The sequence below is a fragment of the Diospyros lotus genome, chromosome 9 (genome assembly GCF_014633365.1).
Source record: "Diospyros lotus cultivar Yz01 chromosome 9, ASM1463336v1, whole genome shotgun sequence".
Taxonomy (NCBI): domain Eukaryota; kingdom Viridiplantae; phylum Streptophyta; class Magnoliopsida; order Ericales; family Ebenaceae; genus Diospyros; species Diospyros lotus.
In genome coordinates, this window is record NC_068346.1 from 7,833,199 (window position 1) to 7,853,652 (window position 20,454).

General features: G+C 33.6%; 1 protein-coding gene across 1 annotated transcript; it reads left to right on the top strand.

Moving 5' to 3' along the window:
• The first annotated feature begins 16,576 nt into the window (after nt 1-16,576).
• On the top strand, nt 16,577-20,215 carry LOC127810426 (F-box protein At3g07870-like). Its single transcript, XM_052349918.1, has 3 exons — nt 16,577-17,079; nt 17,181-18,046; nt 18,963-20,215. The coding sequence occupies exons 1-3, from the start codon at nt 16,994-16,996 to the stop codon at nt 20,102-20,104; spliced, it is 2,094 nt and encodes a 697-aa protein (XP_052205878.1). The 5' UTR covers nt 16,577-16,993; the 3' UTR covers nt 20,105-20,215.
• The last annotated feature ends 239 nt before the right edge of the window (nt 20,216-20,454 follow it).

Here is a 20,454-nt window from a genome sequence, read left to right on the forward strand (position 1 = left end):
ACTAATTAAGGATTATTTATGACCCATCAAAAGAAAACAAAAACTAACTAAAAACTGTTACCTGTTTTTTTTATTGGACAGTATAAAGTAATTAATTTCATTAGTTTTATTACATTTGTTTTTCGAATCATATCATACATAGCATCATGTGTTTCCTCAAAATCCCTATACCACTGCAAGCAGCCAAACTCTCCACGTTTTGCTTAATGCTTATTGGAATTGTTTCTTCTAGCCCAACGAGGTTATTAGGATGGGCTACAATAGTGATGGATTGTCACGATTCGACGATCTTCACGATGGGGTGACTAGCACCTGCAAGCACTCCAATGCCTAAGTCAGTGAGGATTTAGAATCTCAAAGTGTCGGTAAGATTTGAAAATAACATATCTTGATCTGTGATCAGCCTGACTTATATAAATAAAGATACCTTACATGTTGTCGGTCGTCGTAAGAGAATAGAGGGTCGAGATGTATGGTAGTGATAGGAATCAGCCTTAAAGATCCTGAATTTGATGAAGATTATGAGCTGATGAGGATCAACGTGCAAATTATTCAACGCTGATAAAATCAGTTACTAGCGCAAGAATCTCAACATGAATGCTATTTGAGCTTTTATGCCAAGATCTAGTTTGGAGACCGAACTAAGTGCCAAGTAGCAAACCGACCCAATGGATTAGTACGATCCAAGAATATTAATTATCCAAAATATTTACAGTTATAATAAAAAATAAAAATAATACAAGATATAATGATCTTACAAGATATAATCCTCGATAGAAATAATTGAGGATCTAAAATTCATATAGCAGAGATCAAGTAATGAGAGTGAAATTTGTGATTATTTTTGTGTGCAAATATTAAGGGATCCTATATATTTTCTGTTTAAAAGATAATCTTCAACTAAAATACCTTCACTTCACTTCACTTCACTTGCCATCCAAAAAAAAGTGGCATTTTTGGAGACTCGAGGCTTTGGGATTTATTTAACACACGGACTTGGGCGCAGAACAGTTGAGAGTTTATAGATGAAGTTGGGCCTCTTTATTGAGTGATATATATGACGCATGGGCTGTCTTGGGCCTCATGGTTTGCCCTATTTATTCTTGGACTGGGCCTCCGCAAACAATGAATCAAATATATACATGGAGCTTATAGAAAGTTGACATTGGATGTATAAATTTAGAAAAATAGCAAGTAGTCAAATAGAAAATGTTTGACATTATGATGTAACGGAAGCTCCACAAGTCGTGGATGGAAGGTTGGTTTGGTGGGTAGTGGATGGTGGACAGTTAGGTAGGTAGGTAGGTAGCTATATATATATACTTATCGGCCGTTGTCATGTCATGAAAATTGAGTAATTCAAAATACCATTATTTTAAGTATATATATATATATATGTATATTCAATAACTCAAGAACTACGTACGTTGATTGGATAAGTTTTGAGAACTGTACTGCACCCCATAATAATAATAATAATAATAATAATAATAATAATGCATCACCTACCCACGGCCACGGGGGTTTGATTAAATTGCTTGGAGCATGCATTACAAATTATGAGTAAGAGTTAGATGAAGATTAAGGCCGGCTAACCAAGTCTCCACTGTCTCTCTCTACTCTCGCCAGCCAGATGTTCATTTGAGTTCATTCTTATATATATGGATGGGCAATCACATTGGGCATATCTTTTTTTTTTTTTTTTAAATCATGTTAGATGTACACTTATTTTGTACATTTTGAGTTATATAAGGAGGTATTATGATCAAAATACCCTGCATCTCACATGCACCTCTATGCACCTCATGAAAGATTTTTTTGTCATTAATATACTTTTATGTAACCCAAAATATACACAAAAGCGTACTAATAGTTTTTTTTTTTTTTTTTCTTACACTGTTTGAATCTTTTTACTCATATAGTACAGTCTAGTCCAGAGGCTTTTTTAATCTGTTGTATACCTAAAATAACTGGGTCATTTTATTTCCTTAAAAAGACGATGTTTGGCTTACCTTTTTTTTAAGATGTGTTTTAAGTCTTTCTACTTAAAATATGTGTAAAGTTTTAAAATTATCTAGCGTTTAAATTGATAATATATTTGAATAAATATGTTTTAAACTGTTATTTATATAATTATGTATTTGATTTGAAAAAATTGATAAGCATTCAAAACTTAACAAAAAGACTAAAATAGACATATTACTAAATAATACAAATAAAATTTATAAAAATATTAATTTTAATAAAAATAAATTATAAATGAATGTCTAATTAATAAAATTTTTACATCACATGCTGATAAATTATATATAATTATTAAAAAAATATATTAATACAATACTTTATGTTTAATTCATAAAAATATAAAATATATATGTTTAAATATTAAAATATATATATATATAAAGAGAATGGTAAGGGATGGAGGTGATGGCGACGGCTATAGGCCAAAGGCAACGATGTTGCGATGGAAGCTGGAGGCGACGGAGGTGACAGCGACAGCGATGATAATGGGGTTGGAAGCGACAATAGAGAAGACGAAGGTGATGGCAACTGTAACGCCCCATAAATAGCAATTTAATTTAATTTTGGGATAAATTAATTTAAAAGAAATATTAAAATAAATTGTTGTGGTTAAATAAAATTAAATTAGGTGATTTTAAGGAAATAAGAAATTAAGGTAATTGATTGATTAATTTAGGAATTAAAAAAAAATTAAAATAAATCAGATTGTGTGATTTTTGGAAGTTTCGGGCATTACTGTAATTATTATAGGGGGTGAGAGTGTAATTAATGGAAAGTTTCGGGTGTTGGCGTGTATTGCAGAAAAGGGCTCAAAATCACCTTAAATATAATATAAGTCATATATAGGTTGAAGACACATGCGGGCGCGAGCGGTTGCGCGCGAGGCTGCCAGGCGGTGGACGCGGGGGCTGCGCACGGGGGGATTTTTGGCTAATTTTAATCAGCCACTGGACGTCCGAAACGACGTCGTTTTGGTGAGGCGGTGGCCTCCCAGTGGCTAGCCCGCGCGCTGCCACGTGGCCGCGTCTCCTCCGCTTATTTTTGGCCGCATTTAAGTCCGATTTCGGGCGTGATTTTGAGCATAGGAACAGTAGCAATTTCAGAGAAAAACCAGCGCGCGCATGGGAGAAATTTGTGAGATTTGGGGGCGGAAAAATTCGGATTAAATTGCGTTTAATTCCAGATTTAATTATCCAGGTATGTAGAGCATCTAGTAATTAATATTCTGTACGGTCAGAATTTTGTTTTGCGTCCAATTTTGTTAATTTTGGCAATTAATTGGGATATTGCAGTTTGTATAAATTTTACCGTGTTGAGTCAAAATGAGCCTAAGGATATCTCTATTAAGGCAAGTTCTTTTCACCCACCTCGTCGTTACTTTCGTTGTCAATTTATTTGACCCCCCTTCGTTTGATTCGACTGTTAATAAATTATGAAAATTTAAACGGTGTGTTTTAAAAATTTAGTTTATTAACCGGGTCTCGAGGGTTTTATTCATTGATTTCCTACGGGGTTTGTACCACCCCCAGATCTATGAGAATGATGTCGTACTCACCCGGGGCTAAGTTCTTAGTTGTTGGGTATTATTATTGGATTTTTGGTTATTTATTGGCTAGAGCAGTTGTGCAGTAGGGGCAGGGATTTGCTGTTCGGTGTAGGTGTGACTGTCGTACGGTCTGTTTTAGGCCGTCAGATGGTCCCTCCTAGTCACTAACTGCTGACCGGTGCCAGACACTATCGACTAGCTCTGTCGTTATGTGATTATAGCATGCATGTTTATATTTTATTCTTGTACATGGTTTGGTGTGCACATGGGTGCGGGCTGCATGTTGGGATTGTCATGATTTGGCTATGCTTGGTCACAGACATTCTAGTTGGCTAGATTGCGTCTAACACGAGCATTTGCATCGCGTGTGATTTACTATGTGGGCGGAGCATGGCTTGATGCCTGGATGTATGGACGCCTTCTATCACGTTGATGCTCATTATGCCATTGCATTTTATGTGCATTGCATGGTTACTGGTAGTATTTAGTTCTCGGATAGGAGTACCGTTCCAAGGGAGCCTTTGGCTCGGCTGTCGGGAGTACCGGCAGGGATACGGGTGACGGGAGTACCGACTCGGGACAGTGCGCACAGACTTATGGAGATATATGTTGCCTTCCAGGGCAACGGCAGGTTGGTATGGGACTTGGGTGCCAGGTGTCTTATGTGGGCCTCAAGGACCGGTATGTGCTTTTATTTCGCGGCACTATTGTTTGGTTGCGTCACATGGCTTGTGTGTACATGTGAGTTTGTATTTGGGGTGATCTCTTCTTCGATTCATGTTATAGCCTTCCTTTTCATATAAACTTGCTGAGTCTTGCGACTCACCTTGCTTTCCATCATTCCAGGTAAGGGTAAAGCGAAGGCTGAGGGCGAGGATCGTACCACCTAGCAGCCAGCCGTGTTGGTAAGGTGTACAGTTAGCTGCCCCATCATCTCTGATGTTTTGATAGAGTTGTTGTCTTTTATTTTGACTGTGCCAGGTTGTCACTTGCATCTCTTATTGTCGGCACAGGGTCTGTATGTATTTTTATATACTCCATGACCGCTGTTTCAGCGGGGTACTTGTGGGCATGCTCGTTTATTGTTTTTGCTTCTGCTGTCGTATTGTCTATGTATGCATGCCTGGGTATATTTGTCTTGTCTATTTTTCTCTCCTCTACATAAGTATTTTCGTTCGGATAGACCAGGTGGTTGGGATATCCGAGCGAGAGTGCTTACAACAACAACGACAACAATGGTGTTGGAGACGACGATTGAGATGGAAGTGATGATGAGAAGGAGATGGGAGAGAGACTATAATGGAGGTGAGAGAGTTTGTAATGTTTAAAGGTAGAGAGAGTTAAAAATATTAAAGTGCTTAGAGAATAATATTATAAAATATTTGGTCAATGAAATAAGTTAATAACAGTATTTTTTTAAAAAAACATGGGAGGAGCTTTTTAAATACTATTAAAATAATAATATTAAAATTTGATCATATTTAATTTTTAATAAATAAATTATATAATATTTAAATTTGACGGACAATTTATAAGCGATCGCACTGGCTAGCCAAACCCCCCTTCTAAAACGCGTAAAACTTGGAAACCACGACGATGAATGAACTAATGGAAGGAGGAGAAGCGGCCACGGAGCTACCAACTTTGTGTCCTTGTCCTCGCGAAGTTCACCACATGTTGTTTGACAAATGCAACAGGATAAAAAGGTAGGTAGGTAGGTGCCTAAGAAATCAAGAGATGTTTGTGTTCAAAAAGAACACACTCACTCAGCTCTAGTCCTAGAGAGAGCCCCCTCCATTGTATTTGCACTAAGTTTCACGAGTATATATTGATCAACACACTTTTGTTATTATTAAAATACCACACTCTAATAATAATAACTTTTTTATTAATTCTCTCTGTTTTCAAGTGATCAGTGAGACCCCCATGAAGTCCAAAATTAAAAAGGTTTGAGAGAGGAACATGGTTGAAACCCACCCTTAATCTATTAAAATGAGCGGTAACCTTGGCATTATTTGGAATTCAATTTATTTGAAATAATTATTTAAATTATTTATTAACACCATTCAAGCGCATGTTATTTGTATTCAAATCACCTATAATTTAAATTACTTAAGATAAGATTCTATGTAAAAGTGCACAATCTACTATGAAAGGAATCTTATTCTTTGTCACAAAAAGAGTCTCGTAGAAGGAAAGCAAACCAATTCAACTATTAAGAAAAGTTGCCTTTTGTCAGCGATCCCCTTTAAACAACAAGTTCATCATTTATACTATATTATTATTATATAAGTGAAGAAGGGAGTATTTTAATATTGAGCATTGTGCCGTAAAGGGGTGGGCTTTGGTCATTCTCTCTCAATTCAACCTTAAATGGTAGCTCACGTCTCAGTTCAAGTTGCTTTGGTATCTCCAACCTTATCCCGAACAATTAATTTAATATGCCGGCCGCATGTCAAGTGTCCGTTTAATTTAAATAATAAATGTTCCAAAAATAAAGGATCCCCATTCTTCTATTCTTATATATGTTTATGGGTGCATTGAATTATTGTTCGTTATTTTTCTTTTTCACTGAATTTATTAAATTATTGTTTTTTTGTTTACTATTATTATTATTAAAATAGTAACATGCCAGTTTTTAAATTGCAGGCTTAAAATTTTGTATGTTAATCACACTGAAAACATATATCATAATATTGGGTTTTACTTCGATTATTATATCATCTCATAGCGCTATTAATTATGTGCTCAATCAACAATCAACAACTAAATGAGGAGACGCTTATTGATAACAATTTTTGTCGAAATTAGATATCCTATACATATTGAGATTGAATTTTAGTTATCTATTAATTTAGCTCTAAAATACAAATTTCTTTGACTTAATTACTCTCCCATCTCCATCTCCATCTCAATCTCAATTGTCGTAAGCAACCCAAAAAAGAATAAGTCAAAGTCACATATGTCAAAATCAAGTGACGCAGACCCAAAATCAATCAATCAATCTTTGGCTGGCCGATCGACCATTTCTCTAGACTTTTCAGATTTTAAGGTTGCAAATGTCTTCGTCAGCTTTGCTGTTTCTTCCTCCCTCCCGCTCTTGGAACAACTACAATCGTGGCTGGCAACAACGCCAGAAATTAATGCCTCTAGGTGCATGCATGGCACCAAGCTGGCCTTTACCTTAATTTGCTGCTCCTGATCCATCAATGATCAGTGGCGTGTATATTAGGTGAAGCTTTTTCTCCCTCGATGGCGATCCTCGCCAGACTTTTTCTCTCCCCACACCTCAAGTCTCAACGAAGAGTTCAATACAATCAATGCAACTAAGACTTGGCATCCCTTCTTAAGACTTTTTCAGTCTTAGTATTAATTTATTATTATGTTCACAATGTACGTACATGTCTTTAAAATAATAATGAAATAATAATAATAATAATAATAATAATAATAATAATTCACTAAATAATAAACAAAATTTTGAACTTAATTATACGTACGTACCTTGTTTAATCAAATAATTAAAATATACAAATATTATTAGATGAGTAAATGAAAATTGAGGAGACAAAATATCATTTAGAGTTAGAAATCGACTTCTTAGAAATATATAGTTAATGCAAACGCTGAACTAGTAGACTAGCTAGGCGTTCCCATCGGGGTGGGTATGAAAATAAGGTGTAGTAGGTTTTACTTTTTCTTTTTTTTTATATTTTATATTATATATATATAATATAAAATATGAGAGGTAAATGAAAATTGACATCTCTATATATAATTAAGCATTGAGACAAAATATCATTAGAATTGGACACTGACTCCTTGGACAGAGTTGACGCAAACGCTAAACTAGTAGGCAATTCCACGTGGGTGGGAATAAAGATAAGGTTAGGTAGGTTTCGATTTTTCTTTTCTTTTATTTAAGATCAAACGGGGAGAAGAAGAAAATAATTGAAAGAAAAAAAAAAAAAAAAAGTACCACTTCACATAGCATAATAGCATGGCTTGGTTCTGGGTCGTGGATGGTAGAGTTGATGACGGTTAGGTTCGAATCGTGAATTGAATCGAAATAATTTTTCTAAAACTCGTAATAAAGTGTGTTACGTACTTCATGCACGAGATGAGATTTTTATCATATGGTCAGCTCTTTATTTTGGACTTATGGCAGGATATCTTATCACTTTTGTATTCGATTCAATTTTGCTTAATGTCATTATGTAGTCTAGAGGTGCGTGTGCGCCTTGGAGTCAATCAATGAACCAATTCATATATTTGATGTGATAGTTGATGATCTTCCTTTTTTTTATTAAAATAGATTTGGTAGATCTTGGTCTAAAAGGTGAAATCGCTCACTCCGGACACCCTTACATCCCGACCTGATAGAATATGAAGGGATTAATCATGGTGATCCAGCCGGACGCAGTGACTAGACCCGGTCTCACTGCGCACAAGGAGCCTTCCCCTTTGGAGGATAACTCCCACACTGCTACTGACGAGACTCGATCCTCGATCTTGGTCTAAGATTCACCACGAGAGGCACTTTGTGTCCCCTTCTTGACTAACTGGGCTGCCCATGCGGGCTAGATTTGGTAGATCTTAATTAGAGATGGCGTGCCACAAGTTTTAATTTATAAAATTTTAGCTAAAATCTATTAAACCTCTTAAATCAAATAATGTTATTTTTTATTTTTATTTTTTAAAATTGGAAAATTTTGACTAAATGAGTTCTAAGAATTTTTTTATGAAATAAAATAAAATAATATAATTTTTATACAACTATATATATTTCTTCACTCGTTTCTCTATTTTTTCTTTTCTCGCAAATCATTAATTAGTTCATCTTTCTTCCACTTAAGGGCAAATTTAGATTTCTATTTTAATTATTTAAAAAAAATATAATTATGTATAATTATTTAAAATTAATTGAGACATTGGGGTTATTTTCTTTTTCTGCCATGTAAATCTAATTCTTCTGATCGATAAATGATGTCAAAGGGAGTTGTTGGTCAAAAACAAAATTACAAGGGGTTAGGCATCCCAAGTCATAAACGTCGTTAATTGAGTTAGGTTGGTTAGTCACATTTTGTGATTAGGTGAGTTTGAGTCTAAATTCATATGAAAGTTCATTAAACCTGACCAATTAACATCCCTACAAATTAGAAAAAAAAAAAAAAAAGTGTCAAATTAGACTTGTATTTAATTGTGATTAAATTAATTCTCTTACTTTTAAATGGGTAAAAAAAAAATATCTTGTACTTTCAAATTTAAGTCAAAACTAGTTAAAGTAAAAGAATAATTGTCCTAACATACCCAAACTTCTTATCTGTTTTTCAAACACTAATAATGGTCTTGAAATGATGAGGATTAGCATCTAGATTCTAGGGATTTGGCATTGGGAAATAGATTAAATCAAGCAAGTAGGACGAGACTAAGAGCCCGTTTGGCACTAAGTCTTTCATTGGCAATTGGAGTCACTACCCGCTAGTGTCTTTGATGATTTGTTAAAAAGGAATCTAGCTACCCGCATTAGGGATGATTGGGAAATAAAATAAAAATAAACACACCTTAATGATAAAATAGTGTGTTGCGTTTTGTGTATTTTTCAATGAAAACAAAAGAAATAAAACTATATAAGAACACAAAATTTAAAGAGCAACAACCTCAAGCTGTCACGAATTGAATTTGGAGACAACTAGTGGATTGACTTCCTTTCCTTTTTATATATATATATATATATATATAGTTTTTGTGGAAACTTAGGTAGTACATACTTTTCTACTCGTGGAGGTCTTAATTAATGTGGTCTACCCAAACAGTCCCCTACCTATTCTAAGGAAACATTTAGAAGTTTTTAAATTCTTGAAATTCATTATTCTTGGGAATGCTCTTGAAAATCTTTAATTTTCAAAATTTATGCAATTCTATGTTTGATTAGATTTAAATATTTTCAGGAATATTCAGTATTTTTTATGAGAATGTTATATTCTTATATTTGGTTTAAATATAACATTCTTGGCAATTCATATTTTTTTTTTAAATTACCTTTATTTAATTTTTTATATAAAAATGATAAATTTTTTCTACTATATAAAATATTGGGATCCACAATATCTTTATAAAGTCTAAAAAATGTCATTTTTTTACACATTATGTATATATATATATATATGCATGTGTATATATATAATATATATACATAATATATATGTTTGTATCAATATCTACTTTAATATATATAATATTTTATAATAAATAATATAAATATATTATAATATATTTTTATATTTAATATATAATATATAAATATATATACACATATATATAATATATATAATATGTTTGTATGGAGTTATAAAAGGATAATGGGTGCTTTAGTCTTTTTATTTGTTAAAAACATTTCTAAGTTCATGGAAAATTTAGATTTCCAACCCCCTATGGAAATCTTTTTATGGGAAAGTTGTTTAAAAATCATTCCCGGGAATCCTATTTTCTAGAATTCTTTTTATAAAAAAATTATATCAAAATTGAGAATACAGATTCCCAACCTAATATTCTTAAAAAATCTTAAAATTTCTACCGTATCAAACGGCACATAAGAGCATCGCCCATTCACCCTCCCTTTTTATGCTTCGGCCCTTGACTTCAAGCCAATTGTTAATTGCTTAGTTCCCCTAAATACCTCGTTGTTATAGGTTGTAATTAAAATTAGCTTGCACTACATCCAATCACCATTTAATTAAAATGTTAAATTTGGTATCGTATTTAAGATTTGTCTATTAATTTTTTGTGTCGATTAGTGTCTATTTGTCTTGCTAGAAACTTTTTCTAATTTTGTCTAATTTGACGTCTGCACTGCACCCGTTTTGAACATCAGTTAATTAATGGACCAAAACATGTGACTGTGAGGCCAACTACTACTTTTGTTAATGTTGATAACAAAGTTAATTGAAAAATGAATAATAAAATATTTTCACTTACAATTGTTCCTCATTCCCTTCCCACAGTCATCTCTCCTCTATTTTTCCTCCCCATGGGCATATCAAGCAATTGCCGACAATAGTATCCTTGCGCTGATTGTCGTTGCCCCTTCCATCACTGACAATTGCTGTAAGAAAATAACGAGTGATTAAAATATTTTCTAAACATTTTTTACCCCTCACTGTTAAATTATAATTTCAATATTTTATCTTCACGATTCAAAAATGCACAAAATATAATATGCCCATCGCTGTTTTATCTATGAACTATTAAATTCTTTATTTTTTTATCAGCTTCAACTCAACTTCATCGTGCATTTATGAGTTTTCTCTGTATATCTAGTTATAGATTTTTTTTTTTTTTTTTGAGTTTTGTTGCTTGATATGGACAAATGCATTTCTAGGTTTGAGAACAAGTTGTTCTTAGGCAACACCATCTTTGAAAACAAAGAATAGGGATTCGTCAATGGCGTCCAAAACAAAGACGATGGAGACTTACTTCGATGAAGTTCAATCAGACTTAAGTAATCGGGCTTCATCTATAGATGAAGTTCAATCAAACTCCATCCCCATGGAGACACTCCCCCAATGAAGTCCGATCTCGAGCTTCATCCATGGTCGAGATGAAGTTCTTTGATCTACGGTCGAGAAGCGCTCGAAAATGTCAACGGTGATAGGTACGACTAACAATTATGGCTAGCGATGTGAGCTGGGGTGTAAGTGAGGGCAATGATGGTGCGAGCTGGGGTGCTAGTGGGGGTGTGGGGGTGACGACGACAATGTGGCAGTGGTTTTCTTAGGATTGGAGGTGTAGTGGAAGTGGTGAAAGTGATTTGATCGAGGCGTATTTTTATTATTTTATTATTTGTGTGTAAATATGTATGTGGATGTAGCATTGCCCAAGTTAATTGATGCCATCTATGTAATCAAATTTATCCATCGGGAAGCCAACTAATTCTTGTTTTGCGTCCATATGAATTTATTAGACTCGATAGAGTAAATTTTTGACATGAAAGTGTACATAAAAGGAAATAGTTAAGATGTGATATATGCATTATGTTTTTAAATAAAGTGAATTTATTTTTTTTAAAATAAAAATATTTGTATTGATTGATTATAAATGTATGGTATTCATTTTGTAACATGCTATTCAGGGGCAGATATAGAGGAGCTTGGCATGGGCTGAGCAGATGTAGGGGGCGTTGGCACGAGTTGCAGTCCGTGCCAGTCTCAAGTAAACAGTAATATTATATATATATATATATGTAAAATTCTAGACAAAATCGTAACTAAATATTAATATAGCCCAGCCCCAAGACTTTCCCTACATTTGCCCTTAGTTCTATTAACTAATAAAATTATTTTAAGTCTCAAGTAAACAGTAATATTATATATATATATATGTAAAATTCTAGACAAAATCGTAACTAAATATTAATATAGCCCAGCCCCAAGACTTTCCCTACATTTGCCCTTAGTTCTATTAACTAATAAAATTATTTTAAGATTAAATAAGATATAATAAATATATTTTTGCTTGTTTGAAAATAAAATATATTCACTAACCATTATACTAAGAATAATAATTAATATTATCCTAAATAGAAATGACTAATGTTAATTAATGTCTTTATGACTCTTATAAGGTTTAATAAATTTATTTGTTTTGAGACAAGATATATTCATTATATTTTATCTTTAACTCCTAAATATTTTTATTAATTAATAAAAAATTAAAAAAAATATGTCCTTAATCCGGATTTAACCCTAATTTTTAGGGTTTAGGATTTGTAAGGATGAACAAGAAAAAAAATAAAGCTATGTTTTTTTTTGTTGTTTTCAGGCCATTTTTAGTTTTTAATTTTTAAAATAATGAAAATGTGTTTATTTTGTCATTTTCAAAAATATATTTTTGAAAATAAAAAAAAATTATAAATAAAATCTAAAACAACAAATATTGTTTTAGTTGTTTTCAATCAAAACAATCTCTAACTCCAAAACATAGAAAACACAATTCATTTTTCATGTTTTGTCTCTAAAAAAGAAAAAGAAAAAAAAAGAAAAAATTATTCTTAAATTTTAAAAATAAAATTATATATTTACTTATAATTTAAAAAATATAGTATATCTATATTATAATTAAAAATATAGGATAATATATAGTATATTATTAAATATATTACACATATTATGTGTAATAATATTTAATATAAATTATCACTAGATGTTAGTAATTTATTATTTTATTTTAATAATAAAATTTTATTAAAAAGAGTTAATTTTATCATTTAATAATCAAATTCATTAAGTAAATAAAATATCATAACATAATTTTTTTCAAAATTCTAAAGTAATGCATTTTTTAATTTTTTATTTTAAAAAATAATTTTTTAAAATGACAAAAAGAGCATGTTTTCAATTTTCTGAAAATAGATTATCAAAATAAAAAATAAAAAATTAATTAAAAATTAAAAATTAAAAATTAAAAACTAAAAACTAAAAACGTAAACACAACCTAATATACTTAAACTAATAAACCAAAACACGATTTTGCAACATTAATAGTCAACTATGATTTGTTAATTTTAAAAACCGATTTAAATAAAATTCAAACCCAAGACACGGAAAAGGCGTTCGTTTATGATGATCGCCAATCTGCATGAAGAATATATATTTTATCATGATCTCCACTTACCAGACCTCAGTGGACTATGATTAATTTACGGCGATAATACTGTTCTTCGCATTTGGCACGGTTTATGAACCATCCAGAAAGTTTGATTGACCAGCTTCTGTTTAAGATAAATTGCACTTAAAAAGTTTCTGTGGTCTAAATTTAATTTTGAAAAAGAAAATTTCTAATAAAGGTTTATCAGAAATTACATTGCTGTCATGAATCTGCATGTTGCATAATATATAATATTATTTGTTAGGAAGATTTTTTAGATAGATTATTCACTCAATATTTATCAAATAATATGGTATTTGATGATATAAGAGATTCAAGTCAAGATCCAGAAACTTTATATTTTTATGCTAGTCAAACAGGTCAAATGAGACAAATTAGTGGTATTTGATGATATAAGAGATTCAAGTCAAGATCCAGAAGCTATATATTTTGATGCTAGTCAAACAGGTTAAATGAGACAAATTAGAGATCAAATTGCTATACAAATGTGGAATGAGTATCAAATAGGGGTGTGCACGGTTTGGTTTGGCCGATTTTTGGCCAATTTATTGCACCAAACCACGCATACAGTTTTCACATGTAGTCAAATTGACCGGTTTGATTTGGCATGAAAAAATCGCACCAAACCGCACTGCGTTTTCACGATTTACAAATAAATCCCAACAATCCCAATTGACATACAAATAAATCCAAATCCAAATCCAAATATCTTGATCAGACAATGTCCGTCAAAGATCTCAAGCTTCCGCACCAAACCATCTTAAAAACAAAACATTCTGGAAGTGCAAATGAAAGAGATACCTTGTCAGAAATGAAGTTGGTATCGTTAGATCTGTTGATCTAGGATGAGGGGGAAAACCGATTTGAGTCATCCATGGACTGGTGCGACCGACGACGAGGGATGGGTTGTCGCAGCGGGGGTCGTCGCAAGTTTTCATCACTCGTGCGTGGACTGGTGCGGCCAGCAGCTGGGGTCGTCGCTCACTCGTGCGTGGACTAGTGCGGCCAGCAGTGGGGGTCGTCGCAAGTATTCATTGCTCATGCCTCGTGGTCTGGTGTGGCGACCGATGGGGGATGGGTCAGGTGGTCTGGTATGGCAGCCGACGGACGATGGGTGGGTGCAAGACTGGTGCAATAGTCGGTGAGGATAGGTGCGTGTGAAGCTTTGAGATACGAAGAGGCAGAGATGAGAGAAATGCTGAAATCATTTAGGGTTACCCCTACCCCCTTTTATATTTTACATTTTATTTTTTATATTTCTAATTATTTGGGGGTTTCTCAAACCATGTTGGACCGCCCTCTACAAAAATCGCACGGTCTGGTGTGGTCCAATTCTGTGCGGGCGATTTTCGCGGTGCGTTGATTTTTTTGAACACCTCTAGTATCAAAGGTTTTGTACATGAGTCTGTAATTTTATTTTATTACTTTAATTTTAAATTATATTTATTTCTAGTATTTGTATTAAAACTTATAATCGGATTCCGCTTGTTATTGAATTATTTGATGCAATCTTATCATTTATAATCACATTATGTAATATCAACTCACGTCTTTAATTTTTATTTTAATACTTCTTATTTATAATCACATTATAATTCCACTTGCTATTTTTTTCAAGTCAAATTTTTTATTTAAATTTAAATAGTTTTAATTTTTAAATAATTAAATTTATTTAATAAAATATTATTTTTAAATTTCAAAAGAATTTCTTTTTTAATTTTTTATTTTAAGAAATAATTCTTAAAATGATAAAAAAAACGTATTTTAAATTTTTTAAAAAATAAAAATAAAAATAAAAATAAATTTAAAACTTAAAATTAATAATAATTAAAAAATAAAGAGAAAGCAACCTAACCATTTCAATAACCCTTTAGCCTCCCCCATGCATTCTAGATTGAGTGGCGGCCTGGATTTATAATTATTAGAACGTACTTAGCTATCTTTATTTTTCTTAATCTTTGGAGCATTAGCAATATAAATAAATTATTATAAAATAGAACGACCCCACTAGAATACACCTGCCTGCCACCATATATATAATACTAAAGAATGAGAAGCAAATTCCAAATAGAACTCAATATAATAAACCAAAACTTCATTATCCTTTCGCTTATTATTATTATTATTGGTATTTTGAAGGGCAATATTTATATTTTTATTTATTACTTAGAAAAAGAAACAAAGTTTTTAATTATTTATTGCATACGTATTCTATGTGAATTTGAATTTGAATTTAAATGGATGGCTCTCGGAGAGAAGGCTGGTCGGTGCCAGCTAAGTTGGATTATTTCTAACTGCTTTTATTAATTAATAGATATATATACATGCAGGCACCTAATTAACGTCAATGGCTTAAATCATACTCTTCAAAAACTTTCTTCTTTTTAAATAATTAATTAATCAGAAGCCGAAAAATTGAGCCACATACATCATCAGCAGGCACCTGCGATTGTGGTTATGATTCTTTATTCATTTGAAGCTTGCTTGAATCAGCTAACAATAAGTGAGTTTTTAGGGAGTGGAGTTATATATGTCACACTCTTTTTTTTTAATTTATTTATGCCAGGCAAATATTCTATTGTCTACATAATTTTATATTGTCTAACGCGGGAACATAAAATTTTCATCGTTTAGAGTATCAATAATTAATTTTTATGGAAATCATATTATGATTTTTTAAAAATAAATTAAGTTAATTAGTTCAATTATAATGCCTTAATCTTATTATTATACGAAATAAAATACATAAAATGTATATTTTAGGCTATAATTCATAAGATTAATAAATCATATACTCTTTTTGCTATCATTCTTTTTCATTTCATATATTTGTTCCTATCAATCTCTTTTAAACTTCTTCGTATATTCAAATTATTTTGATCGATAAATTTTTTTATATTCTGAGCATTTTATATTATTCATAAGATTAATAAATCATATACTCTTTTTACTATCATTCTTTAAATCTTATACCATCCATCATTAAAGATTTAGACTATAATCTTGGTGATAACTACTCAACATTTTCTTATCTAAATATGGGTAATACTTTACGTAAAATAATTATAAATCTTAATTAATAAGGTATATGTATGACATTAATTAATGAAAAAATAAGACCAAACACGAATAATAAATTAAAAGTGTTGAATATTTCAAATTTTATAAGAAATACTATTTTTCATCACCAACTCTCTCTCTCTCTCTCTCTCTCTCTCTCTCATTTTCGTCTTTTATATTTTAACAATCTTTTAACCTAACCATTAAAGGGCAGTGTTATGGAATATCGAGACAACCTTCTAGTAGACTATTATGAAATTGAAGAATGCTCTAAATTATTCACTCACCACCCGCCTTGTAGGAGGAGGGTGTCTCTAGCTAGGTTGAAATAGGCGTTGGCAAGAGAGTGTGACACCGCGAATAAATGTTGTCTAGAAGTTTATAAGTTTTAAAATAATCATCTCAACTATATTTTAATATGAATTTCCGCAATCTTTAACCTTACTTTCGATTATAAATTCAAGTATGTTGAAGCAAACCAACCACAACCCCAAGGCAGGGCGTAACTTCTTGGCACGGGCAACGGCAGAGGGGAGAAAAAGCCAAAGCAGATGAAGCTCTAATCTTCGCTTCAAACACTGGGAAGAAGGAGCGGCCCATCCATTGCCGAAAGTATCGAAATTTTCAATTTTGCAACGCATTTATTGTTGGACCACTCATCCTATTCAGCCTCAGTCTCCTTCCATATTTGCGATCATGGAACCCCAATTCACTCGTGATTTTGCTGCGCAGGACCTTCCATCTTCTACCGTCATCGCGATTTTATCGAGATTCCACCGCAGGTGTGTGTTCAAAACTTTGTTGAATCGTTCTTGATTCTCTCCGAACACCCATGACCTCTTCGGTAATTTGCCTTAATGGTTTCTTTTTGTTTGCAAAACAGGCCGGCAACGCTCCGCTCTGGATTCAACATCCCAACTGATCGATTAGAACTATTGGGTTCTTGCAATTGCTTGCTTTGTTTGCTGGATGGCTCTTCTTTAGATTCCATTTGCATATGCAATCCCAGTTTGGGAGATTCCACAGCCCTTGAGGAGCCCAGTGGGGATAAAGATGTTCAACGAGTGGGTTACTGGATTGGGTTTTGTCCAGCCACTGGTAAATCCAAGGTCATAAGAGTTGTAAATGAAAGAGTTAGGAAATCAGAGGTTGAGGCTTGCATCTTTGGCTCTGATACATGGAGACATCTGGGTGATTCCAAATTCCTGATTTTAGGGGAAACGGTTATTGGTAATTTCAGTGGAGCTCTTAATTGGGTTGATGATGGTTGTGGAAATTCTGAACTCGTATGTTCCTTTGGGATTGGAAAAGAACAATCCCTCCCAATCCCCCCGCTTTCTGAGACGACATTGGGAGTTTTAGGAACTTGCATAATTTGTATTTTTGACAATCCCTATCATGGTCTTGTTGACATATGCACCTTGAACGGTTATGGAGTTGCAGGATCTTGGACAAAAGGCCACTTTGCGGAAACCTCAGGTTCATCGAGATTGTTACGCCTGAAAACATTTTTGGGAGATGGAGAGATTTTGATCTCTTCTTGTTATGGTGGCCCGTTTTCTTATGATCCCAAAGGAAAGAATTCAACGAGAATTAAACTTTATGGTTCGCAAGAACCAGGGTCTGAGGTAGTTGCTTATATTCCAAGACTTATCTCCCTCAAGGATGCTGTGGTGGGAGAACAGTCTAGGCTAGCGAGAATCCGATCTAAGCGCTTGTGTACTGCTTCCATCTGCAGTTCCATCATCAGTATGTTCTCTGCCCACTTTACAGTACTTATTTGTTCAATCTGTTTGTTCGTCGTTTTGTTATATTTACAGTACTCTGGTTGTTCATTGTAAGGCTTTTCTTTTTCAGCCAAGTAACATATTTTTGTTGATTTTTTTTTTTATTAATCTGGGATATTATGCGCTTCACCCGATTAGTTTCCAGAGAGGATGGGCCTCAACCCAACTGACACCCTAGTTAAATTATGGTATAATTTCCAATATAATGCCTTCAAGAAGTTTTAAACCTAAAACCTACCCTCTGTTCTCACTGAAGCCACCCATGACGTGTGTTATTGCTTTTTTTTTTTTTTAATAACCTAAGTATTCAGGTTTTGCTTGCCTACTCATGAAAGAAACCGATTTTTTCCCTTAGTTTGGTTTCTGAGTAAATTAGATACGATCGTAAATTTATACACTTTCTAATGAATATACAATTAGTTCCTACTAAATAGGATATTTCTGTCTCCATCAAGAATTAATTTTCCGTTACTTTTAAAAAGATTTAACAATTTTATCACTTGGGCCTTCTGCTTGTGTTATTATTTTTTATCATTCTATGAGTTGCTCTCCTAACAATTACTGGGGGCTTCTATAACACCCGGGCCCGCCAATTCCATCCACTCCCACACACATTAGGACAAGAGAAAAAAAAACAAAAAAACAAAAGGGAGAACAAACAAACGAAGGAACAAAAACAAAAGAAGAAAAATGCTTCAAGTTTGAATGGTTTCGAGGTTGTTGAATTTTTAAAATTTGATTAAATGCTCTACTGGTTGGCCTTGCATCGTGATATTGACACCTTATCCTGGGAACTTTTATATGGGAGCTTTCCTAAGGAACTTTGGTTTCTTAAGGAAATTTTTTACAGAATTCTGATCCTCTGCCGGCTTGTGCAGGAGAAGACGTCAAGTCGAAGAGATGGAAAACAATTGAAGCAAGAACTCGAGTGGTGACAGCTAGTACTGGTGTTTCCATGCTTGATCTCCCCTCCCCGATCCTCACTGATATTCTTTCAAGACTTCCAGTCAAGACCATTTTCAACTGCATGCAGGTCTGTAAAATTTGGCGCAACTTACTAACGGACCCTTATTTTGCTCGTTGCTATCGAAGCCGATCACCCACCACTGGCGTTGTTCTTACCATCAATGCTACTGTCCACTTGCTTGAGCTCGGACAAGACTACAGTTGCAATGATCGGCTCAACAAGCCGATGAGCTTCAACTCCAAATACAATATCCCGAGTAAGCGACTATATTTGGTGGGCTCTTGCAATGGCTTACTCTGTCTGTTGGATCGATCCCCCCCCGACTCTGTCTACATAAGCAATCCGATCTTGGGAGAATCCATTGCCCTTCCAAAGCCCAAAACAGAGAAGAATGGAGTTCGGGTTGCTTATGCTTTCGGATTTAGTCCAGCTACCGGGGACTACAAGGTGATAAGGTTCACGAACAAAAAACCCGAAACTCGGTTATCAAAGGTTGAAGTTTGCACTCTTGGATCCGGTGCATGGAGATACGCCGGAGATGCCCCCTTCTGTGACATGCAGGGCAGTGCCAATCTGAATGGAGCTCTTCACTGGCTTGATGATAGAAATGATTCTGAGTTCATATGCTCCTTTGACATCGGGGAAGAAAAATTCCGACCAATTCCTCTGCCGCCGGGGATCGGAAGTAACACATCCTGGTTGACTTTGGGAGTTTTGGGAAGTCGTCTGTGCATCTTTGACAACTATTATCATGGTCATGTTGATGTGTGGTCCTTAAAAGGTTGTGGAATTGCAGGGTCTTGGACTAAAGACTACGTTGTTCAAACGGCGGGTTCGTCAAGGTTGCCGGATTGCGTGTTCCGGCCGGTGACACTCTGGCAAGATGGAGAGATTCTCATCTCATGTCGTTATGGTTTATTTTCTTATGATCCCAAGCAAAAGAATTCCACCAAAATTAATGTTTATGGCAGTCAGTTAGGGTCTACAGCAGTTTCTTACTTTCCCAACCTTATTTCCCTCGAGGATATTGTGAGGGGAGGATGTACAGCATAGTTGGATATGTTTTTCTTTTCTTTTTCTTTTTTAATGTAAGATATTGTGTGAAAATGTTTTTGAATGTAAAATGTTTTACGAGGAAATGGACAAGGGAGGGCAACTTAATTATCACTTATTGTCACCAATTTTTCTACAATCGTTTTCTTCTTGGCCTTCTATAATATATTTCGTAATCTTGTTTTAAATCTTGTAACGAGAACTAAGAGATGAACACTATTATTTAAGTTGGTTGAATAGCCCCATAAATTACGTTGTTCCGGTAGGTACCGCACCCAAATGGTATTCAATTGAGAACCCATATAGCCATGGTCTAAATAGAATTGTCTTAAATGCAGTTATCATATATT

Bases quoted from the DNA above. Each gene is read 5' to 3' on its own strand.
- LOC127810426 (XM_052349918.1), top strand. From the start codon at position 16,994: ATGGAACCCCAATTCACTCGTGATTTTGCTGCGCAGGACCTTCCATCT. The intron at 17,080-17,180 runs GTGTGTGTTCAA...TTTGCAAAACAG, and splicing joins TTATCGAGATTCCACCGCAG to GCCGGCAACGCTCCGCTCTG. The intron at 18,047-18,962 runs GTATGTTCTCTG...CGGCTTGTGCAG, and splicing joins CATCTGCAGTTCCATCATCA to GAGAAGACGTCAAGTCGAAG.